This window comes from Lepisosteus oculatus, chromosome 12 (genome assembly GCF_040954835.1).
Source record: "Lepisosteus oculatus isolate fLepOcu1 chromosome 12, fLepOcu1.hap2, whole genome shotgun sequence".
Lineage (NCBI taxonomy): Eukaryota > Metazoa > Chordata > Actinopteri > Semionotiformes > Lepisosteidae > Lepisosteus > Lepisosteus oculatus.
Genome location: NC_090707.1, coordinates 39,288,182 through 39,305,528, shown reverse-complemented (window position 1 = coordinate 39,305,528; position 17,347 = coordinate 39,288,182). Strand labels below are relative to the sequence as shown.

The 17,347-nt window shown below is 61.1% G+C and overlaps 1 protein-coding gene across 9 annotated transcripts in view; it reads left to right on the top strand.

Moving 5' to 3' along the window:
• The window catches only part of atf7ip (activating transcription factor 7 interacting protein), a 31,661-nt gene that overhangs the window by 2,157 nt on the left and 12,157 nt on the right, over window positions 1-17,347 (top strand). For 3 of the 9 annotated variants that reach the window (XM_069197104.1, XM_069197103.1, XM_069197106.1), the window contains exons 1-2: window positions 1,006-2,269; window positions 16,472-17,156. In XM_069197104.1, the coding sequence (XP_069053205.1) occupies window positions 16,479-17,156 (678 nt within the window). In that variant the 5' untranslated portion in view covers window positions 1,006-2,269; window positions 16,472-16,478. Of the gene's footprint in view, window positions 1-1,002; window positions 2,270-9,652; window positions 11,257-13,830; window positions 16,280-16,471; window positions 17,157-17,347 lie in introns of those variants that run through there. The other 6 variants (XM_069197102.1, XM_069197097.1, XM_069197105.1 and 3 more) reach the window with 5 other exon arrangements.

The window sequence follows — 17,347 nt, the reverse complement described above, 5'->3', positions numbered from 1 at the left end:
GTTCGACAGTCCAGCTCTGGAAACGTGGGTATACTGTGTGTGAAGAGCTCCCTCTCTCTGTGTCTGTCTGCTCAAGACAGGAGACTAACGGAGCAAGGCTGACTTCGCCACAGCCAGGCAGGGCAGTGCTCACTCATAACCTTTATCTCTAAAGCGCCTTTCTGGACACAAGGATGCTGCACACACTGGTAAAGAAAGAGTGTCAATATGGAGGAGGTCAGAGATGTGTGACGCAGCCAGATTGTTTGGAGCCTTGAAGGTCAGACAAGCGCTTGTGTTGAATACCAGACTATAGGCAGCCAGTGCAGGAGGGAGATGAGTTAGCAGTCTAACTGCAGAGTTCTGGAAATGTTGCAGCTTATTAAGACGAGGATTTGGGAGCCTATAAAGTAGAGCTGCAGAAATCCAGCCTTGATGTTATAAATGCAGGAAACAGGCACTTGGTATTACAAGATTATGACTCCCTCCCTCTCCAGGAGACTGACCAGTGTCCAGGCAGGCAGGGCTGTGCTGACCCCTCTCTCCCCAGGGGACTGACCGCTGTCCAGGTGGGCTGCAGACCACTGTCCCCTTGAGGGGTGAGAGGGGTGGGCATGACTGTTTCGTTATGTCTGTAGTTCAGGTTAAAGGGCTTTGTCACCGGGGGTTCCCGGTTCGAGTCGCACCTCTACCTGACCCGTGTTGTGCAGTGCAGCCCTGCCCGTGTCCCTTGCTGCGGTTGTGGTTGTTAGGGTGCGCTGTCGCTTTAAGAGCAGCCCTGCGGTTGTGCTGCTGTCTGTGAGGCAGGCAGGCTGGCACTCTGACCTCTGCAGGGCAGTCTGGGAACAGCAGCGGCGGCCATCTTAGCTCTGAGCAGAGAGAGCCAGGCTGGGCCCGGCTGCCTCGGGGACGAGACAAAATGGCCGACAGAGGGGGGGCGGGGGGGTGGGGTTCTCACAGTGCCAGAGTGGGCCATGATGTTTTCCAGATTTTCTGACAAATCCTGTTTGTTTTGTCCTTAAATAATTTGAGTGGCCTGAATTGCATGTGGGCTGTTTCCGTAATAATAACCGCAAAGATAAATAAACTCTCAGCAAAGTGCTCTGCGACAAAGATGCAGCGCTTGACCAACTCGTTTGCCCTTTGTGTTGCCTGGGATTGCCCTTGGGGCAGCTGTGCCTGAGCTGCTCTCGCCCTGGGGCAGGAGCGTTCGCCAGGCTCTGAGAGGCCTGGGGGTGCCTGACCGGACCGGACCGGACCGGACCGCTGCTGCGCGCGAGGCCGTGTTCCTGGCCAGACGAGGTTTGCTAGGAAAGCTCTTGGGTGCTACCCGGCGGTCTGGGCCAGTTCCTCTGCTGCACTGGTTCCGCTCCGAACCCGAGCGCCAGGCCCGGCCCACAGCTGGCCGCTCTGCTGTGCTCCTGCGCTGGCCGGTTGGTAACGGGGAACAGCAGAGCCGTGCGCACCTCCCTGACACCCTCCCCTCCCCCGGAGCTCTGTCTCCCTGGCGACGGAGCTACAGCACGCTCCAAACCCCGGACTGGAGTCGGCGCGAGCCTCCTCCCCCTGCCCCCAGCGCCCAGCGCCCAGCTCCGTCTCTGGCCCGGGCGCGGAGCAGAGGGCTGGCGAGGGTGGTTTCCCACCGGCTCCGCCCAGAGCCGCCGGAGCTGAGCTGTGCTGGTGACTTAGCCCTCTGTGGGCTGATGAGCAGCTCATGAGCGTGAAGCGGGGGTGAGGTGACTCAGCTGACACCACACACACACAGAGGCTCAGGCTGCATGGCTGCTGCATTGAGGAAGTGCCTCTGGTCTGTACAGCCAGCCAGCTGGCTGGGGGGAGGGGGAGGGGGAGAGTGAGGGCAGGAGGGAGGACACGCAGTGTGGCTGGGGGGAGGAGAGAGGGAGAGAGGGAGAGAAGCAGGAAACGGAGAGCTGAGCGAGTAAGGGAACAGATGACTGACTTGATTCTCCCCCCAGCAGGCACGCGGTCCTCCTGCATGTGCAGTCGTGAGGCGGGCACGAGCGGGGGGGAGGGGTGTGCACTGGTGAAAAGGGGAGGGGCTTGTGCGTGTGTGTGTGTGCGCGCGAGTGTGTGTGTCGGCCCTGCCCCCTCCCCCTCCCCCCCCCTCCCCCTGCTCTTTGTGTGTGAGAGGGAGGAGGGAGCTGCTCTCAGTACAGGCAGCGCTCGGCTCCGCCAGGGGCCTCGCTGTGCTCTCTCGGTCTCTGTCCCCGGGCCTGCTGCGGACGCGCTCGCCAGGACTGCGCCACGCCGCCAGCTCTCCGGCGCACCAGTAAGTGTTGGCGGGTTCGGGGGTTTCCGGGCTGGGCGGCTGGGCCGGCGGGGGCCGGCGGGGGCCGGGCGTGCCGCGTGCCGTGCGGCGGTGAGGACAGAGGGGGCGCTCTCCCGGCCCGGGCTGGGGGGCGGGGCATGGGGCGGTGGCGATCGGGTCTGCGCGGTCCGCCCTGTCTGCTCTGGAGGCCTTTGTGTTTGTAAAGGGACTTTCTTGCTGTTGCTCAGCTCTTTCTGACTTGCCGGGTTTTTGGGGTGCGAGTGTGTTGGGGTTCGGGCCAGGGCTGCCGGTGCCGTCGCCCCCTTGGGGCGGAGTTGTGTCCTTCAGGGTGTTTTCCGCGGAGCTGGCCCTTCGAGCTCGGGCTTGGAAGATCCGAGCCGGTGCCGGAGCGCAGCTGGGGCAACAGCGATTCCTGGGGGGGGGTCTGAAGAGCGTCCCTGTCCCACGGCTCCGGGGTATAGCACCGAGCACGGGATGGAGCAGGCACAAACCCGGCAGCGCTGTTTCCTGCAGGGCCTGATGCAGACGCTTGCGCCGTTGGTTCTAGGGTCTTGCGTGGCTTTACAAAGCGTGTGTTGGTCTGTGGTAGCTGGGTGAGATTCCTGTCTTCAGACCTGTTGGAGGTCCGGTCATACAGTGTGCCTACCGTCCGCCCAGGAGGACTTGGGTTCGATTTCTGCGCAGCGTGTGACCGGATTGTATCCGCGACATGCCCAGCACCCGGGTGCGATTGTCAGCACTAACCTGATGGGCCCAACAGCCTCCTCGTGTTGGTAAACTTGTAGAGGTGTCTGTACTTAGTGAGCATTTGTAGCTATCTGGCATTATAGCTCTTTTGTATAACAGAGGATTGTAGATGACTACATCTAAGACACTCTTGGTGCCTGGTGAGAGGATTGTGCTCTGTACACACTGGGGCACAGGTCCCGCGATCCCTCTGGGTCTGCAGGGGACTGTAGACTCCGACCCCTGTGTCCTGCAGGAGTCTCTCGGGTCAGCTGGCGCTACGTCCTGCTGGTGTGCTCTGAACCACTCTGCTGCTCTGGGAGCTAACCCTGAACCGCAGGGACTGCTGAAGTATCCTCTGGGTTCAGCCTCTCTTCTCCGATAGGCAGCTGCTTCCCCAAATAGTTTGTCCTATCCTGCGTTGGGGAAGACTGAAATGACATCATAGATCCTGACGTACTGGAGTGACATAGTACCCACGACGTACTGGAATGACATCATGGGCGCTGGCTCATCGGAGTGACATCATGTATCCCTGACATACTGGATCATGACTCATGAATGCCAGCTCACTGGAGTGACATCATAATACCCGACATACTGGAGTGACATCATGAATGCTGGCTCACTGGTGTGACATCATGAATGCTGGCTCACTGGTGTGACATCATGAATGCTGGCTCACTGAAGTGACATCATAGTACCCTGACATTCTGAAGTGACATCATAGACATTCAGAGGCTTGAATTAGTTCAGGGGCTGAGTTACTGTAAAAACTGTGGAAGTGCTCGGGCATTGTAGTGTCCCCAGAAGTGTTGAAGAACTGCAGTGACGCCACTTATGGAGTCTCCTCTGGGAGGTAGCGATTGTTCCCAGGCGACAGCGGGTCGCAGCGATGAGCCCTGTTGTTTCCTTGTCTGGAATGGCTTCATGATCACTTGGCTCAGGGCTGGTGGGCCGAAGACCTTCTTTCTTGTGAGTGTCTGATTCCGGTGAAGAAGAAGCCATCGTCTTCATGGTTCTCTGTCTCGGTGAGACTAGACTGTGTCGGAGCTGTGGGCGGAGGTTACTGTGCCTCTTCATAAACAAGCAGGCAGTCGGTCTGCATGACTGCGCAGTAGTTTGTCCACTGGAGTGAGGACTGCAGTTCCCCTCACGGACACAGCAGGCCACACCACCCATGACAACAACAGCAGGGCCTGGCTGTTTTAGGTTCTCTCTTGAACTTTCTGTGATGATGGGGTGTCCGGTCTCTGTAACCCCACTGTCACCCTGACTGCAGGACACAGAGGTGCAGACGTGTTGTTACAGACTGAGTGTCTGTTCAGGAGTGATGATGATGATGAAGGGTGTCAGTGTGGGGCTCTGGGTGACTCTATCCTCTCTCCAGCTCCAGTGTCCAGTCTCTGTCTGTAACCCCACTGTCCCCCTGACACAGGACACAGAGGTGCAGACGTGTTGTTACAGACTGAGTGTCTGTTCAGGAGTGATGATGATGATGAAGGGTGTCAGTGTGGGGCTCTGGGTGACTCTATCCTCTCTCCAGCTCCAGTGTCCAGTCTCTGTCTGTAACCCCACTGTCCCCCTGACACAGGACACAGAGGTGCAGACGTGTTGTTACAGACTGAGTGTTCAGCTGCTCTACAGGAGTGATGATGATGATGATGATGATAACTGGCTCCGTGTCCCTTGCTGCGGTTGTGGTTGTTAGGGTGCGCTGTCGCTTTAAGAGCAGCCCTGCGGTTGTGCTGCTGTCTGTGAGGCAGGCAGGCTGGCACTCTGACCTCTGCAGGGCAGTCTGGGAACAGCAGCGGCGGCCATCTTAGCTCTGAGCAGAGAGAGCCAGGCTGGGCCCGGCTGCCTCGGGGACGAGACAAAATGGCCGACAGAGGGGGGGTTGGGTCTCAGCAGTGATGTTTCCTTCAGGAAGTGTGTGGAAGTGCGCTGGAGATCCTCTCACACTGGCTGTTGTTTCCAGGCTTACAGTGTGAAACCTCTGTCAGACGCCACTCTTTTATGCTTGGAGCGAACTTGCCAGTCCAGCCTGCGAGGGCTGCGAGGGCTCTCCGCTGCCCGAGTGTACCCCTGTACCCCTGAGGGCGCACCCAGCCGCCCAGCGCCGACCCAGGAGCGCAGTCTGGCGCCACAAAGGGGACCGTTTCTCTCTCCTCACCCCTCGGCCCGGCCTGGGCGCGCGGGGGGGGGTTGCCTAAGCCTGGGGTCAGCTGACCTTCCTCCTCCGGGGGGCGCTGTTGGCTGTGTTTGTGTCACACCACTGGGCCCAGCGCCTGCGCCTCGCCCGGCTCGGGGTTTAAAGAGAGACGCTGCCTTCCCACTTCCTGCAGCCGGCTGAGCGTCTGCGTGTGGCCCTGTAGCTGCTCCTGGCACGCTGTGCGTGTTGGCGGCGGCCCGGCCGTGTGCACGCTGGCGGAATCGTGCGGTGTCATTTGCACAGCCCCCCCTTTGTGAGTGTTTGTTTACTGCCTCTGCAGGGCCTGTGGAAATGTGTTATTGTAGCTGGTTGCATCATCCTTGTTGCCGAGCAGACTTGGGGAGCTGCCCCGCTGATTGGCTGGGGGCTGTGGACCAATGAGAGCAGGGGGAGGGGCGGGGGGCGGGACTGTGATGTCAGCGGGGACAGTGTGCTGCTGATCTCTGCTCGGGTCTGATAGTTTCATAACAGAGTCCGGGCCAGGCTCCGCCCCCAGAAATTCACAGGTCTGGCCCACCTTCACCTCTGGCACGAGTGTCTGCATCAGGCCCTGCGGGGTCCACAAAAGGCCCCAGCCCTGCCAGATATAGTGCTGCTGTGTTAGTGTCTGCTCCATTTCGTGCATGGTGTTGTGCTGCGTGTGCATTCTCCCAGTCGCGGGCTGCGGGTGGCCCTTTGCAAACCGTACTGGTGACCTGGAGCAGCACACAGACGGAGACTTCCAGCCTCGCGCCCCTGTGAGCGGGGTTGTTCAGAGTGTCCATCATCCGGTCCCAGTGCTGTCAGAGCGCTGCTGGTAGTTCAGCCTGGGTGGATCAGACTGCTGTGGACTGGTGGTTCCGCCGCCCGCTGTGGGCGGGTCGCGCTTGGGTTTTCTGCGACTTGTTGTGAGTTTTTTCGTGTTCTCCCTGAGTGGGTGTGGGCGGGGCGGGGCCTCTAGACACCTCTCCGCCCTAACCGAGAACAAGCGGCGCTGTACACAGAGGGTGGTGGGGCTGTGGAACAAGCTGCCCAGCTGGACTCTTTCAGGAAGCAGCTGGGTGAGGTCCTGGGACCAGTGAGCTACTGACTGCTCACCAAGACTCCTCTTGTCTGTGACCTTTCTGATGAGATCTAAGAGCAGGGCCTGCTGCCGTGACTGCGATTCTCTGAACCGGTTCTGTACTGGGTCGGGCAGAGCCCGGTTCTGTACTGGGTCGGGCAGAGCCCGGTTCTGTACTGGGTCAGGGAGAGGGCCGTTCTGTACTGGGTCGGGGAGAGGGCCGTTCTGTACTGGGTCGGGCAGAGGCCGGTGTTGGTGAAGGTCTGGTTTGAGCGTCGCTCTGGAAGACTCAGGGTTGCTGTGATGTTACAGGCAGGAAGGCCTAGTTCAGCCGCCTGTGAGCCCTGAGCCCCTCGGAGCGAGGCCCGGAGCGCCGCAGGCCCGGTCCACAGGCTTTCAGGAGTGCAGAACGCGGAGATATCGGCACACTGGACCCTCAGCACAGCGGCGATCAGGCCTGTCTGCTCTCCCTGCGTTGTCTCTGAGGTGCAGGTACAGCCCTGCATGACTCGGGCTTGCAGAGACGTTATTCATTCAGCAGCGGGATACTGGGAGTGAATACCTCGCTCACACCCTCCTCAGTCTGCGGCCGATTCGGGGATCCCCCAGCCCCCTGAGTGTGGGACAGTGTGAGCCTAGAGGGAGCAGGGGCCTGAGATGAGTTATTTCAGTGCTCTCTCCTTTCCAGTTGTGTTCAGTGCCACTGGCTGTGAGGATGGGGTGTTCAGGCAGCCAGCGGAGCCAGGGAGCGTGGTTCCCAGTGGTCCTGCCGGGGATCTTCTCTTTGCGCTCCTGCGCCAGGCCGGTTCGCAGGGCTGCCGGCGTTCCCCAGGGCTCTGTGCTGGGTCCTGACTTGTTAGTTTGCCACCATGGCTCTAGGAGTCTCTGCTCTGTGGTTTCTGGGCTTCATGGGTGTTTGTGTGATGGGGAGCGGCAGGAGTTTCTTGAGCTCGAACGTGAGGCGGTGACAAGGCCTCAAGAGGCTGGGGACTGGGTAGTAGCAGTTGGAAACTGGGGTTACTCTGGACCCTGCATTTTCTCAGCCTCAGCCTGTGAGCTCAGTGAAGACCCCAGACCTGTCCAATGTGCTGAAGTCCTGACTCAGCCTGTGAGCTCAGTGAAGACCCCAGATCTGTCCAGTGTGCTGAAGTCCTGACTCAGCCTGTGAGCTCAGTGAAGACCCCAGACCTGTCCAGTGTGCTGAAGTCCTGACTCAGCCTGTGAGCTCAGTGAAGACCCCAGACCTGTCCAGTGTGCTGAAGTCCTGACTCAGCCTGTGAGCTCAGTGAAGACCCCACACCTGTCCAGTGTGACTGAAGTCCTGACTCAGCCTGTGAGCTCAGTGAAGACCCCAGACCTGTCCAGTGTGCTGAAGTATTGATACAAAGCAAATCTTCAGCTGAGACAAGCTGATCCAGGCCTCTTCACTCAGGGTCACACAGTGGGGTATCGGAGCCTCCTCTCTCTGATGAAGACTGGGGTCACACAGTGGGGTATCGGAGCCTCCTCTCTCTGATGAAGACTGGGGTCACCAGCGGGGCGACAGAGCCTCCTCTCTCTGATGAAGACTGGGGTCACACAGTGGGGTATCGGAGCCTCCTCTCTCTGATGAAGACTGGGGTCACCAGTGGGGTGACAGAGCCTCCTCTCTCTGATGAAGACTGGGGTCACACAGTGGGGTATCGGAGCCTCCTCTCTCTGATGAAGACTGGGGTCACCAGTGGGGTGACAGAGCCTCCTCTCTCTGATGAAGACTGGGGTCACACAGTGGGGTATCGGAGCCTCCTCTCTCTGATGAAGACTGGGGTCACCAGTGGGGTGACAGAGCCTCCTCTCTCTGATGAAGACTGGGGTCACCAGTGGGGTGACAGAGCCTCCTCTCTCTGATGAAGACTGGGGTCACCAGTGGGGTATCGGAGCCTCCTCTCTCTGATGAAGACTGGGGTCACCAGTGGGGTGACAGAGCCTCCTCTCTCTGATGAAGACTGGGGTCACCAGCGGGGCGACAGAGCCTCCTCTCTCTGATGAAGACTGGGGTCACCAGCGGGGCGACAGAGCCTCCTCTCTCTGATGAAGACTGGGGTCACACAGTGGGGTATCGTAGCCTCCTCTCTCTGAGGAAGACTGGGGTCACCAGTGGGACGACAGAGCCTCCTCTCTCTGATGAAGACTGGGGTCACCAGTGGGGTATCGGAGCCTCCTCTCTCTGATGAAGACTGGGGTCACACAGTGGGGTATCGGAGCCTCCTCTCTCTGATGAAGACTGGGGTCACACAGTGGGGTATCGGAGTCTCCTCTCTCTGAGGAAGACTGGGGTCACCAGTGGGGTGACAGAGCCTCCTCTCTCTGATGAAGACTGGGGTCACCAGTGGGGTGACAGAGCCTCCTCTCTCTGAGGAAGACTGGGGTCAGCAGTCACTGGTGACTGTTTGGGCTGGTGTGGGCCAGCGAGCTGCGCTGCCCCTTGGCTCTGAACTGCGCCGCTGTCGCGCCCTCTGCGCCTCCCTCGCGCCCCGGCAGCGATGCATGCAGGGAGCGGGGGGCTGTGGGCGCCTCGTGGTGCTGCCAGCTTCCCCAGCAGCTGGCGTCTCCAGGAGGAGCTCCGTCTCCGTCTGCCTCTCGGACTGCAGCTCCTCCCGCGCCGCTCCGCCGTTGCCTGGCAACCGCCGCGGAGCGGGGGGGGAGGGGAGCAGCTCGGCCGGCCCCGTGCTGCCGAGCGAATCGGTCCTCTCCACAGAGCGAAGCAGCTGGCAGCAGTGCATGCTCTCGCTGCAGCGCCGAGCAGGGGACCTCCACAGACATGCAGGCTCGAACCGGCAGCCTCCTGGGACGCAGGGCCAGCGGTCCGACAGGATGCTCCCTCTCCCTCTTCCTGCACTGCAGCTGCTGGCTCTTAGTCTTTGGGTTCTCCCATCTGATGGAAGGCTCACATTTTAAACAGTGAGGAAGCAGTCTTTGCCCTTTAGATGACTGATGTGCCTGCAGGATTCTGTACGCAGTGCCCTGTTCTCTCTGTGCTCTCTATGCTCTATTCTTTCTGTGCTCTGTGCTCTGTGCTCTGTGCCCTGTGCTCTGTGCCCTGTGCTCTGTGCCCTGTGCTCTGTGCCCTGTGCTCTGTGCCCTGTGCTCTGTGCCCTGTGCTCTGTGCCCTGTGCTCTCTATGCTCTGTGCTCTCTATGCTCTGTGCTCTGTGCGCTCTGCTCTCTGCGCTCTGTGCTCTCTGCGCTCTGTGCTCTCTGTGCTCTGTGCTCTGTGCTCTGTGCTCTCTATGCTCTCTGTGCTCTGTGCTCTGTGCTCTCTATGCTCTCTCTGCTCTATGCGCTCTGTGCTCTGTGCTCTCTGTGCTTTGTGCCATGTTCTCTCTATGTCCTGTGTTGTCTGTGCCCTGTTCTCTCTATGTCCTGTGCTGTCTGTGCCCTGTGCTGAATGTGCCCTGTGCTGTCTGTGCTCTGTGCCCTGTGAGGGTTCTGCTCTGCTGTCTGATCTGGAACCGCAGCTCAGGGTCCGTTGGCTCTGGAACGTGACCTCACTGCGGTTCTAGAGCGAGGGAGCAGCTGTGACTCGCCCCTCCCCTGCAGCAGACCGGCTCAGACCAGTTCACCAGCTGCCTACCCATTGGCTGAGCGCGGGCTGTACCACGGCGCAGCGGGGGAGGGGAGGGCGGGGGGAGGGGACTGCTGGCAGAGTTCAGAGTTACCCCCATCATGGCTGTCAGGAACAGGGCTGTGTCGTGCCGAAAAGGACGCTGAGTTATTTCCTGTGCTGTCTGGTGTGCTGAGCAGGGCTCGATCGAGACAGTTTGCTGTTTACCAGCGTGGGAGGGAGGCTGTGAATCTCTCGCTGCACAGCAGTCTGATCCACTCCAGGTGTGACAGTGTTGTCAGTCAGACTCCCAGTGCACAGCAGTCTGATCCACTCCAGGGTTTACAGTGCTGTCAGTCAGACTCCCAGTGCGCAGCAGTCTGATCCACTCCAGGTGTGACAGTGCTGTCAGTCAGACTCCCAGTGTGCAGCAGTCTGATCCGCTCCAGGGTTTACAGTGCTGTCAGTCAGACTCCCAGTGCGCAGCAGTCTGATCCACTCCAGGGTTTACAGTGCTGTCAGTCAGACTCCCAGTGCGCAGCAGTCTGATCCACTCCAGGGTTTACAGTGCTGTCAATCAGACTCCCAGTGTGCAGCAGTCTGATCCACTCCAGGTGTGACAGTGCTGTCAGTCAGACTCCCAGTGCGCAGCAGTCTGATCCACTCCAGGTGTGACAGTGCCGTCAGACTCCCAGTGCTCACTAGATTGATCCACTCCAGGGTTTACTGCAGGAAGTTGTATAGATTGTGCTGTGATTATTTATAGGCCTCATCCATTGAAGTTATTTTAGCTGCACGGCGGTGTTAGTGGTGTTCTGACTGGGGTAAGCGGATGTTTAGGGAGGCTGGTGGTAAGTACAGGCGTTTCTCAACAGGATGCTGACACCCCAGTTTTCCCAGTCTCTGGGAGAAAGGACTGGGAATTAAGGAGGTTCAATATAACTCTGTCGCTGGTCTGAACACCACGTAGAGCTGGGGAGATGTGGAGCACGCTCGACGCTCCTGCTGCAGAGTAACCCTTCAGTGCTGCTCTTGAGCACTCTTCATTTCCCAGGCAATTAGTGCCATTAGCTGGGGCACCACAATTGGTGCTGCCATCTTGTTGTTTAAAAAGTCATCAGTCAGCTCAGCTGAACTCCCCTCCCCCCTCCCCCCCTCCTCGTGGTGCTGAGTGGTACAGTCCAGGCTGCTGTAATTTTCCACTCGCTCTGCCTGTGTGTGTGTCTGTGTGTCTCCCTGCGGCCACTCTGCCAGGCCGGCTCCACCCCCTCACCCCCGCGCCCCAGCGCTTGGTCCGGCCCTGCTCCTCCTCCTCCAGCCTGCTCTCCGGGGCTGGCGCTCCCTCTCGCAGTCTCCCGGCCTGCTCCTGCTCCACGCCTGCTGCAGGAGTCGTCTCGCCACGCAGGGGGACCGCCGGCTGCCGAGGTGCCTGCTTCGCCGGCTGCGTGTTCGCTGCTGCGCGTCCGGCCTGCGCCTGCACCTGCGTCTGCGTCGGGCTGCGTCGGGCTGCGTCGGGCTGCGTCGGGCTGCGTCGGGCTGCGTCTGCGTCGGCGTGCGAAGGGGTGGAGCCAGGCAGTGGGAGGAGAATGGAAGGCTGGATTTGTGCTTGATGGATATTTTGGGCTGTTGTGTTTAAGTCTGAGGCCCAGGTGGAAGAGCTCGTCCTGCAGGGCCTGATGCAGACGCTCGCCGGGGAGGCGGTGTTTGTCCCGCCGGGTCAGCCTCTGGAGCGGAGCCGAGCATGCCCGGGTCACAGGGCCGGGACCGAGTGGACTGGCCTCGTGGGCTTGCTGTGACCGCGGTGTGTTTTCGCCGGATGAGAAAGGATATCTGGAGGTTTCTGTGCCGGGAAGGCTGGTGGGAAAGTGGCTACAAAACCCAGTGACGCGAGAGCCGAGCTTTCCCGAGCTGGGTTTCATGGCACAGCGCGGCGCAGACTGGAGCCGCTGTGCGGACCGGCGCGGTCCGGGCCGCAGCTCTGGAATTTCTGGTCCAGACAGGGTCGTGAAAAGCTGGAATGCTGCCTTCCGTGCTGGCGTGGGGGGGAGAGAGCAGGGACTCGCCGCTCAGCACCAGAGAGCGACGGAGCCACCTGGTGGCCCATCACCGGCACTCCTCTCACTCGGGCAGCCCGGTTCTCCTGTGCGTTCTGTTCCAGCTCTCCGGGTCCTCGTGCCACTGACGGAGCCCCCCGCCCCGCTGCTCGTGTCTCCACAAGGGGTTCCCTCGCCGCTGTGTGGCCTGACCACCCTTAATTCCTCTGACAGCACTACCCCACTGACCCACAGGGGGCGCTGTTGTGAGGTTCCAGTCACAGCCCGTTGAGCTTCAGTGAAATTTGCGCCATTTAGTGTTGAAGGCTAATGATCTCTGTATGGTTACAGTGGTGACTGGAGGGGTACGGCGTGACCCAGACTGGACCAGTGATCTCTGGACTGTAGGGGTACAGCGTGACCCAGACTGGACCGGTGGGCTCTGGACTGTAGGGGTACGGTGGGACCCAGACTGGACCGGCGGGCTCTAGACTGGACCGGTGGGCTCTGGACTGTAGGGGTACAGCGTGACCCAGACTGGACCAGTGATCTCTGGACTGTAGGGGTACAGCGTGACCCAGACTGGACCGGCGGGCTCTGGACTGTAGGGGTACGGCGTGACCCAGACTGGACCGGTGATCTCTGGACTGTAGGGGTACGGCGTGACCCAGACTGGACCGGTGGGCTCTGGACTGTAGGGGTACAGTGTGACCCAGACTGGACCGGCGGGCTCTGGACTGTAGGGGTACGGCGTGACCCAGACTGGACCGGCGATCTCTGGACTGTAGGGGTACGGCGTGACCCAGACTGGACCGGCGATCTCTGGACTGTAGGGGTACGGCGTGACCCAGACTGGACCGGTGATCTCTGGACTGTAGGGGTACGGCGTGACCCAGACTGGACCGGTGGGCTCTGGACTGTAGGGGTACGGCGTGACCCAGACTGGACCGGTGATCTCTGGACTGTAGGGGTACGGCGTGACCCAGACTGGACCGGTGGGCTCTGGACTGTAGGGGTACGGCGTGACCCAGACTGGACCGGTGATCTCTGGACTGTAGGGGTACGGCGTGACCCAGACTGGACCGGTGGGCTCTGGACTGTAGGGGTACGGCGGGACCCAGACTGGACCGGCGGGCTCTGGACTGTAGGGGTACGGCGTGACCCAGACTGGACCGGCGATCTCTGGACTGTAGGGGTACGGCGTGACCCAGACTGGACCGGCGATCTCTGGACTGTAGGGGTACGGCGTGACCCAGACTGGACCGGTGATCTCTGGACTGTAGGGGTACAGTGTGACCCAGACTGGACTGGCGGGCTCTGGACTGTAGGGGTTACAGTGTGACCCAGACTGGACCGGCGATCTCTGGACTGTAGGGGTACAGTGTGACCCAGACTGGACCGGCGATCTCTGGACTGTAGGGGTACGGCGGGACCCAGACTGGACCAGTGATCTCTGGACTGTAGGGGTACAGCGTGACCCAGACTGGACCGGCGGGCTCTGGACTGTAGGGTTACAGCGTGACCCAGACTGGACCAGTGATCTCTGGACTGTAGGGGTACAGCGTGACCCAGACTGGACCGGCGGGCTCTGGACTGTAGGGGTACGGCCTGACCCAGACTGGACCGGCGGGCTCTGGACTGTAGGGGTACGGCGTGACCCAGACTGGACCGGCGGGCTCTGGACTGTAGGGGTACGGCGTGACCCAGACTGGACCGGCGGGCTCTGGACTGTAGGGGCACAGTGTGACCCAGACTGGAACGGCGGGCTCTGGACTGTAGGGGCACAGTGTGACCCAGACTGGACCGGCGGGCTCTGGACTGTAGGGGTACGGCGTGACCCAGACTGGACCAGTGATCTCTGGACTGTAGGGGTACAGCGTGACCCAGACTGGACCAGTGATCTCTGGACTGTAGGGGTACAGCGTGACCCAGACTGGACCAGTGATCTCTGGACTGTAGGGGTACAGCGTGACCCAGACTGGACTGTGCTGGAGAGCGGGGCGGATTACCAGTCTCTTGCTGGCAGAGGAAGGGAGGCGTGTGGGTTGTGCTTGCTGGGTTAGTCCACACTGCGCAGCGGCGCGCGGTCAGGCTCAGGGCTGTGGGCTGCTGTCCTGCGCCCAGTCATTTCACCAGGCAGAGCTCGAGGACACGCTGTCCCGCTGCCTGAAGCACCACTGCCCCGAGCTGCAGGTCGTGTTGAACTGTGTGACATAGATGCAGAATTATACAGGCTTTTACCTTGGAGAAAACAGGAGTGTTGACTTCTGGGAGATGTAGTTTATTGAGCTGTTGTGATATCTGTAGATTGAGTTGACAGTGTGGAGCTGCATTCAGCTAAAGCTCTAATTACTGGAAGGTGTTTGACCGTTTTATAAACTGCGTTTCCCAAAGGCCTTTGCTTCAGGCATCTACTCTAGAGCTGCTTGAATCAGTGAGCGCTGGCCACTGGGTGCAGCTTTTGATTTTTTTATTTCTATGAGAATGTGATGAATCTCCTGCACAGTTTTACATTGTCCTCATTTGTAAAAATTTTTTTCAGGCCTGGGAGAATAACGGAACTGTATCAGATGCGCGCAGGTTGTGAGACATTAGAACAGAGTGGAGGTTAAACGAGGGCAGCAGTTCGTCCCGGTGCGTGTGAGAGCTCATATTAACTGATCCCAGGTTCTCGTCCCACTGCTTCCGGAAAGAGTCCAGGGTGTCGGCTTCAACTGCACCATGACTGGGCAGCTTGTTCCACCCTCCCACCACCCTTGGTGTAGAGAAGTGCCTCCTGCTCTTCCCTGCGGCTGTTCCTGGTGCCCCCCGGTCCTGCCTGTCTGGTGCAGCTGGAGCTCCCTGGGCCGAGCCCGTCGGGGGGTTTGAGGGTGGCGAACGCGAACCGGGGCTCCTCGTCAGTCTCTCGGCTCAGGTCTGTGTGGGCTCGTCTCTGACCTGATGACCGGAGCTGTACAGCGCGTCCTGCGTCCACTCCTGCTGCCCCCCCGCGGCCTGGCGGCTGTAGGTGATGAGCTCAGCTCAAGCCCCGTGTGGAGCCGAGTCCGGCTGGACTGGAGTGGTCTGGGAGCTGCGCTGTGGTCCCGGTACCCATCCCTGCGGTACCCCAGTCTGGGCTTCCCGGTCTCTGACCGCCTGCGGGAGCCGCCGCCGTAAGACCACTCCTCGCAAAGAGGAGGTGCTGGAGTGGGGCCCCCAGTTCCGGTCCCCTGGAAGATCCCCGGCCGCACCGCGCGACAGCCCGGCGGCTGGCTCGCTTTCCGCCGTCTTCTGGCAAGAGCGAGCCGCGGCTTCCGTGGCGTGTTCCCCACCCCCGCCACCCTCTGTGTACAGAAGGGCCTGCCGCTCTCCGGTTTACTGACCCCCGACTCCTGTTCCCTGTGGCTCCTGCTCGAGTTTCCCTGCTGGTGCTGAAGGCTGAGGGGTGGGAGGGGGTCTGTTCGGTCAGCGCAGGGCTGGGGACTGGGACGAGCCCGTCCTGTCCGGCCCGCTTCCCGAGCAGCTGTGTGGGTCCCAGCTCGGCCTCGTCCCGGGACCGGTCCGACAGCGGGCCGCGCAAACCCGTGGCTCGTCGTCCGCGGGTCCGGCGGTCAGATCCCTCGCAGGCCTGGGCCGATCCCAGTATCCGCTTTCAAAGCTCCTGTCGCTGGAGCTCGAATCCTGCCCCGCCGGCCCGGCCCAGGTTCTGTGTGACCTCCGTGACGGAGCGGGTCGGGTTTGTGGGGGTGTGTGTGTGGCACTCGTGAGGTCCAGGAGCACCTGGAGGCGGTTCTGAGGTCTGGGGTGCAGTACCCCGGGTCTCTGGGGTTCACTCGCGGGCCGGGACGGTGCTCTTCCAAGCCGATGAGCTGCACGGCTGCTTTCTGCTGCAGTAAGCCCAGCCCAGCGGCCCAGAACTGCCTGGCTCCCGGCGAGCCGAGACTCGGGCAGAACTGGTTTCACTGTAGCCGGCAGGGACGTGTAGCCGGTGACATCATCCTTGTTGCCGAGCAGACTTGGGGAGCAGCCCTGCCGATTGGCTGGGGCCCGTGGACCAATGAGAGCGGGGGAAGATGCAGGGGGCGGGCCCGTGTGATGTCACGGTGGGGTGGCTGCACAAACAGCACCTCGTGCGGGCAGGGAGCGTCCCGCCCCCGGGGATACAGGGAGAGTCCCGCTTCTCCGCACGAGCGTCTGCGTCAGGCCCCGCAGGACGGCTCTGCCTGCCAGTGCTGCTGTGTGCGCGGGGCTGGTCTGTGTCTGGAAGCAGGAGTCAAGTCTAGCGTCCGGTCCAGAGTCCTGACTGCTGCTACTGGACGGGCTTGAGGCAGGATCTCGGCGCCGAGCCCTGCGTTCATCACCCAGTCTGACCAAACACCGACAGTTCTCCCTCTCGAGGCACCACCGGAGCACCTGTCCCTGCGCTCGATCGTCGTGTAGGTGCTGTTTCCAGCAGGATGGTGTTAGTGTGCCATCTGGTGGCTGAGCTGCGTACTGCAGCCTCCATGACGCTCAGGGCGGTCACATGATCGCTGGGCATGTGCAGATGTTCAGTGCTGCTGCAGTGGACTGCGGCGTTAAGTGTGCAGTCGGGCGTCTGCATTAACCCCTCTCTCTCTCTCTCTCAGGTGAAAGATGGATGTGGCCGTAGCAGAGGAGCCCCAGAAGAAGGTTTTCCGGGCGAGGAAGACCATGAGAGCGAGTGACAGGCAGCAGCTGGAGTCCATACACCGCACGCGAGAGAGCAGCCCCAAAACCGGAGACCCCCCGAACTTCCCCACCCTCACCTCCTCCCCTTCCTCCGCGCCGGCCCCCGACGCCGCCACGCCGCTCGTCAACGGAAAGCACCCTGACAATGAGGCCGCGCCCCAGGGGTCACCCCAGCGCCAGGGCCGAGAGGCGAGCAGCAGCCCCTCTCCCCGCCCTCTGGGGGCGGCGGGGTCCCCTTCGCTCGTCCTCTCCCTCTCTTTCTCCCCCTCCCAGGCGGAAGCGGACGAGGGCCCCGAGCCCCTGAACCCCAGCAGCCCCAGCCTCTCCCCGGGGCCGGGGGACCCCGCCGCGGCTCTGAAGAAGGCGGAGGCCTCACGGGGCCCCCCCTGCACAGCCCCGGGGCTCAGCAACGGCACCAGCGAGGAGGAGGAGGGGCAGGGGCAGGGGGAGGTGGTGAGAACCCCCTCCCCGCCAGCCGGAGAGGAGAGGGGCGACACGAGGAGAGAGGCAGAGAGCGTGGGGGGCAAGGCACCCTCCCCCATCATCCTGCTGACCCCCCTGGAGAAGGAGCAGATACAGCGGGAGAGAGAGAGCCCTGCACAGGTGAGGCTCAGAGAGAGAGAGAGAGCCCTGCACAGGTGAGGCTCAGAGAGAGAGAGAGAGTCCTGCACAGGTGAGGCTCAGAGAGAGAGAGAGAGAGCCCTGCACAGGTGAGGCTCAGAGAGAGAGAGAGAGCCCTGCACAGGTGAGGCTCAGAGAGAGAGAGAGAGCCCTGCACAGGTGAGGCTCAGAGA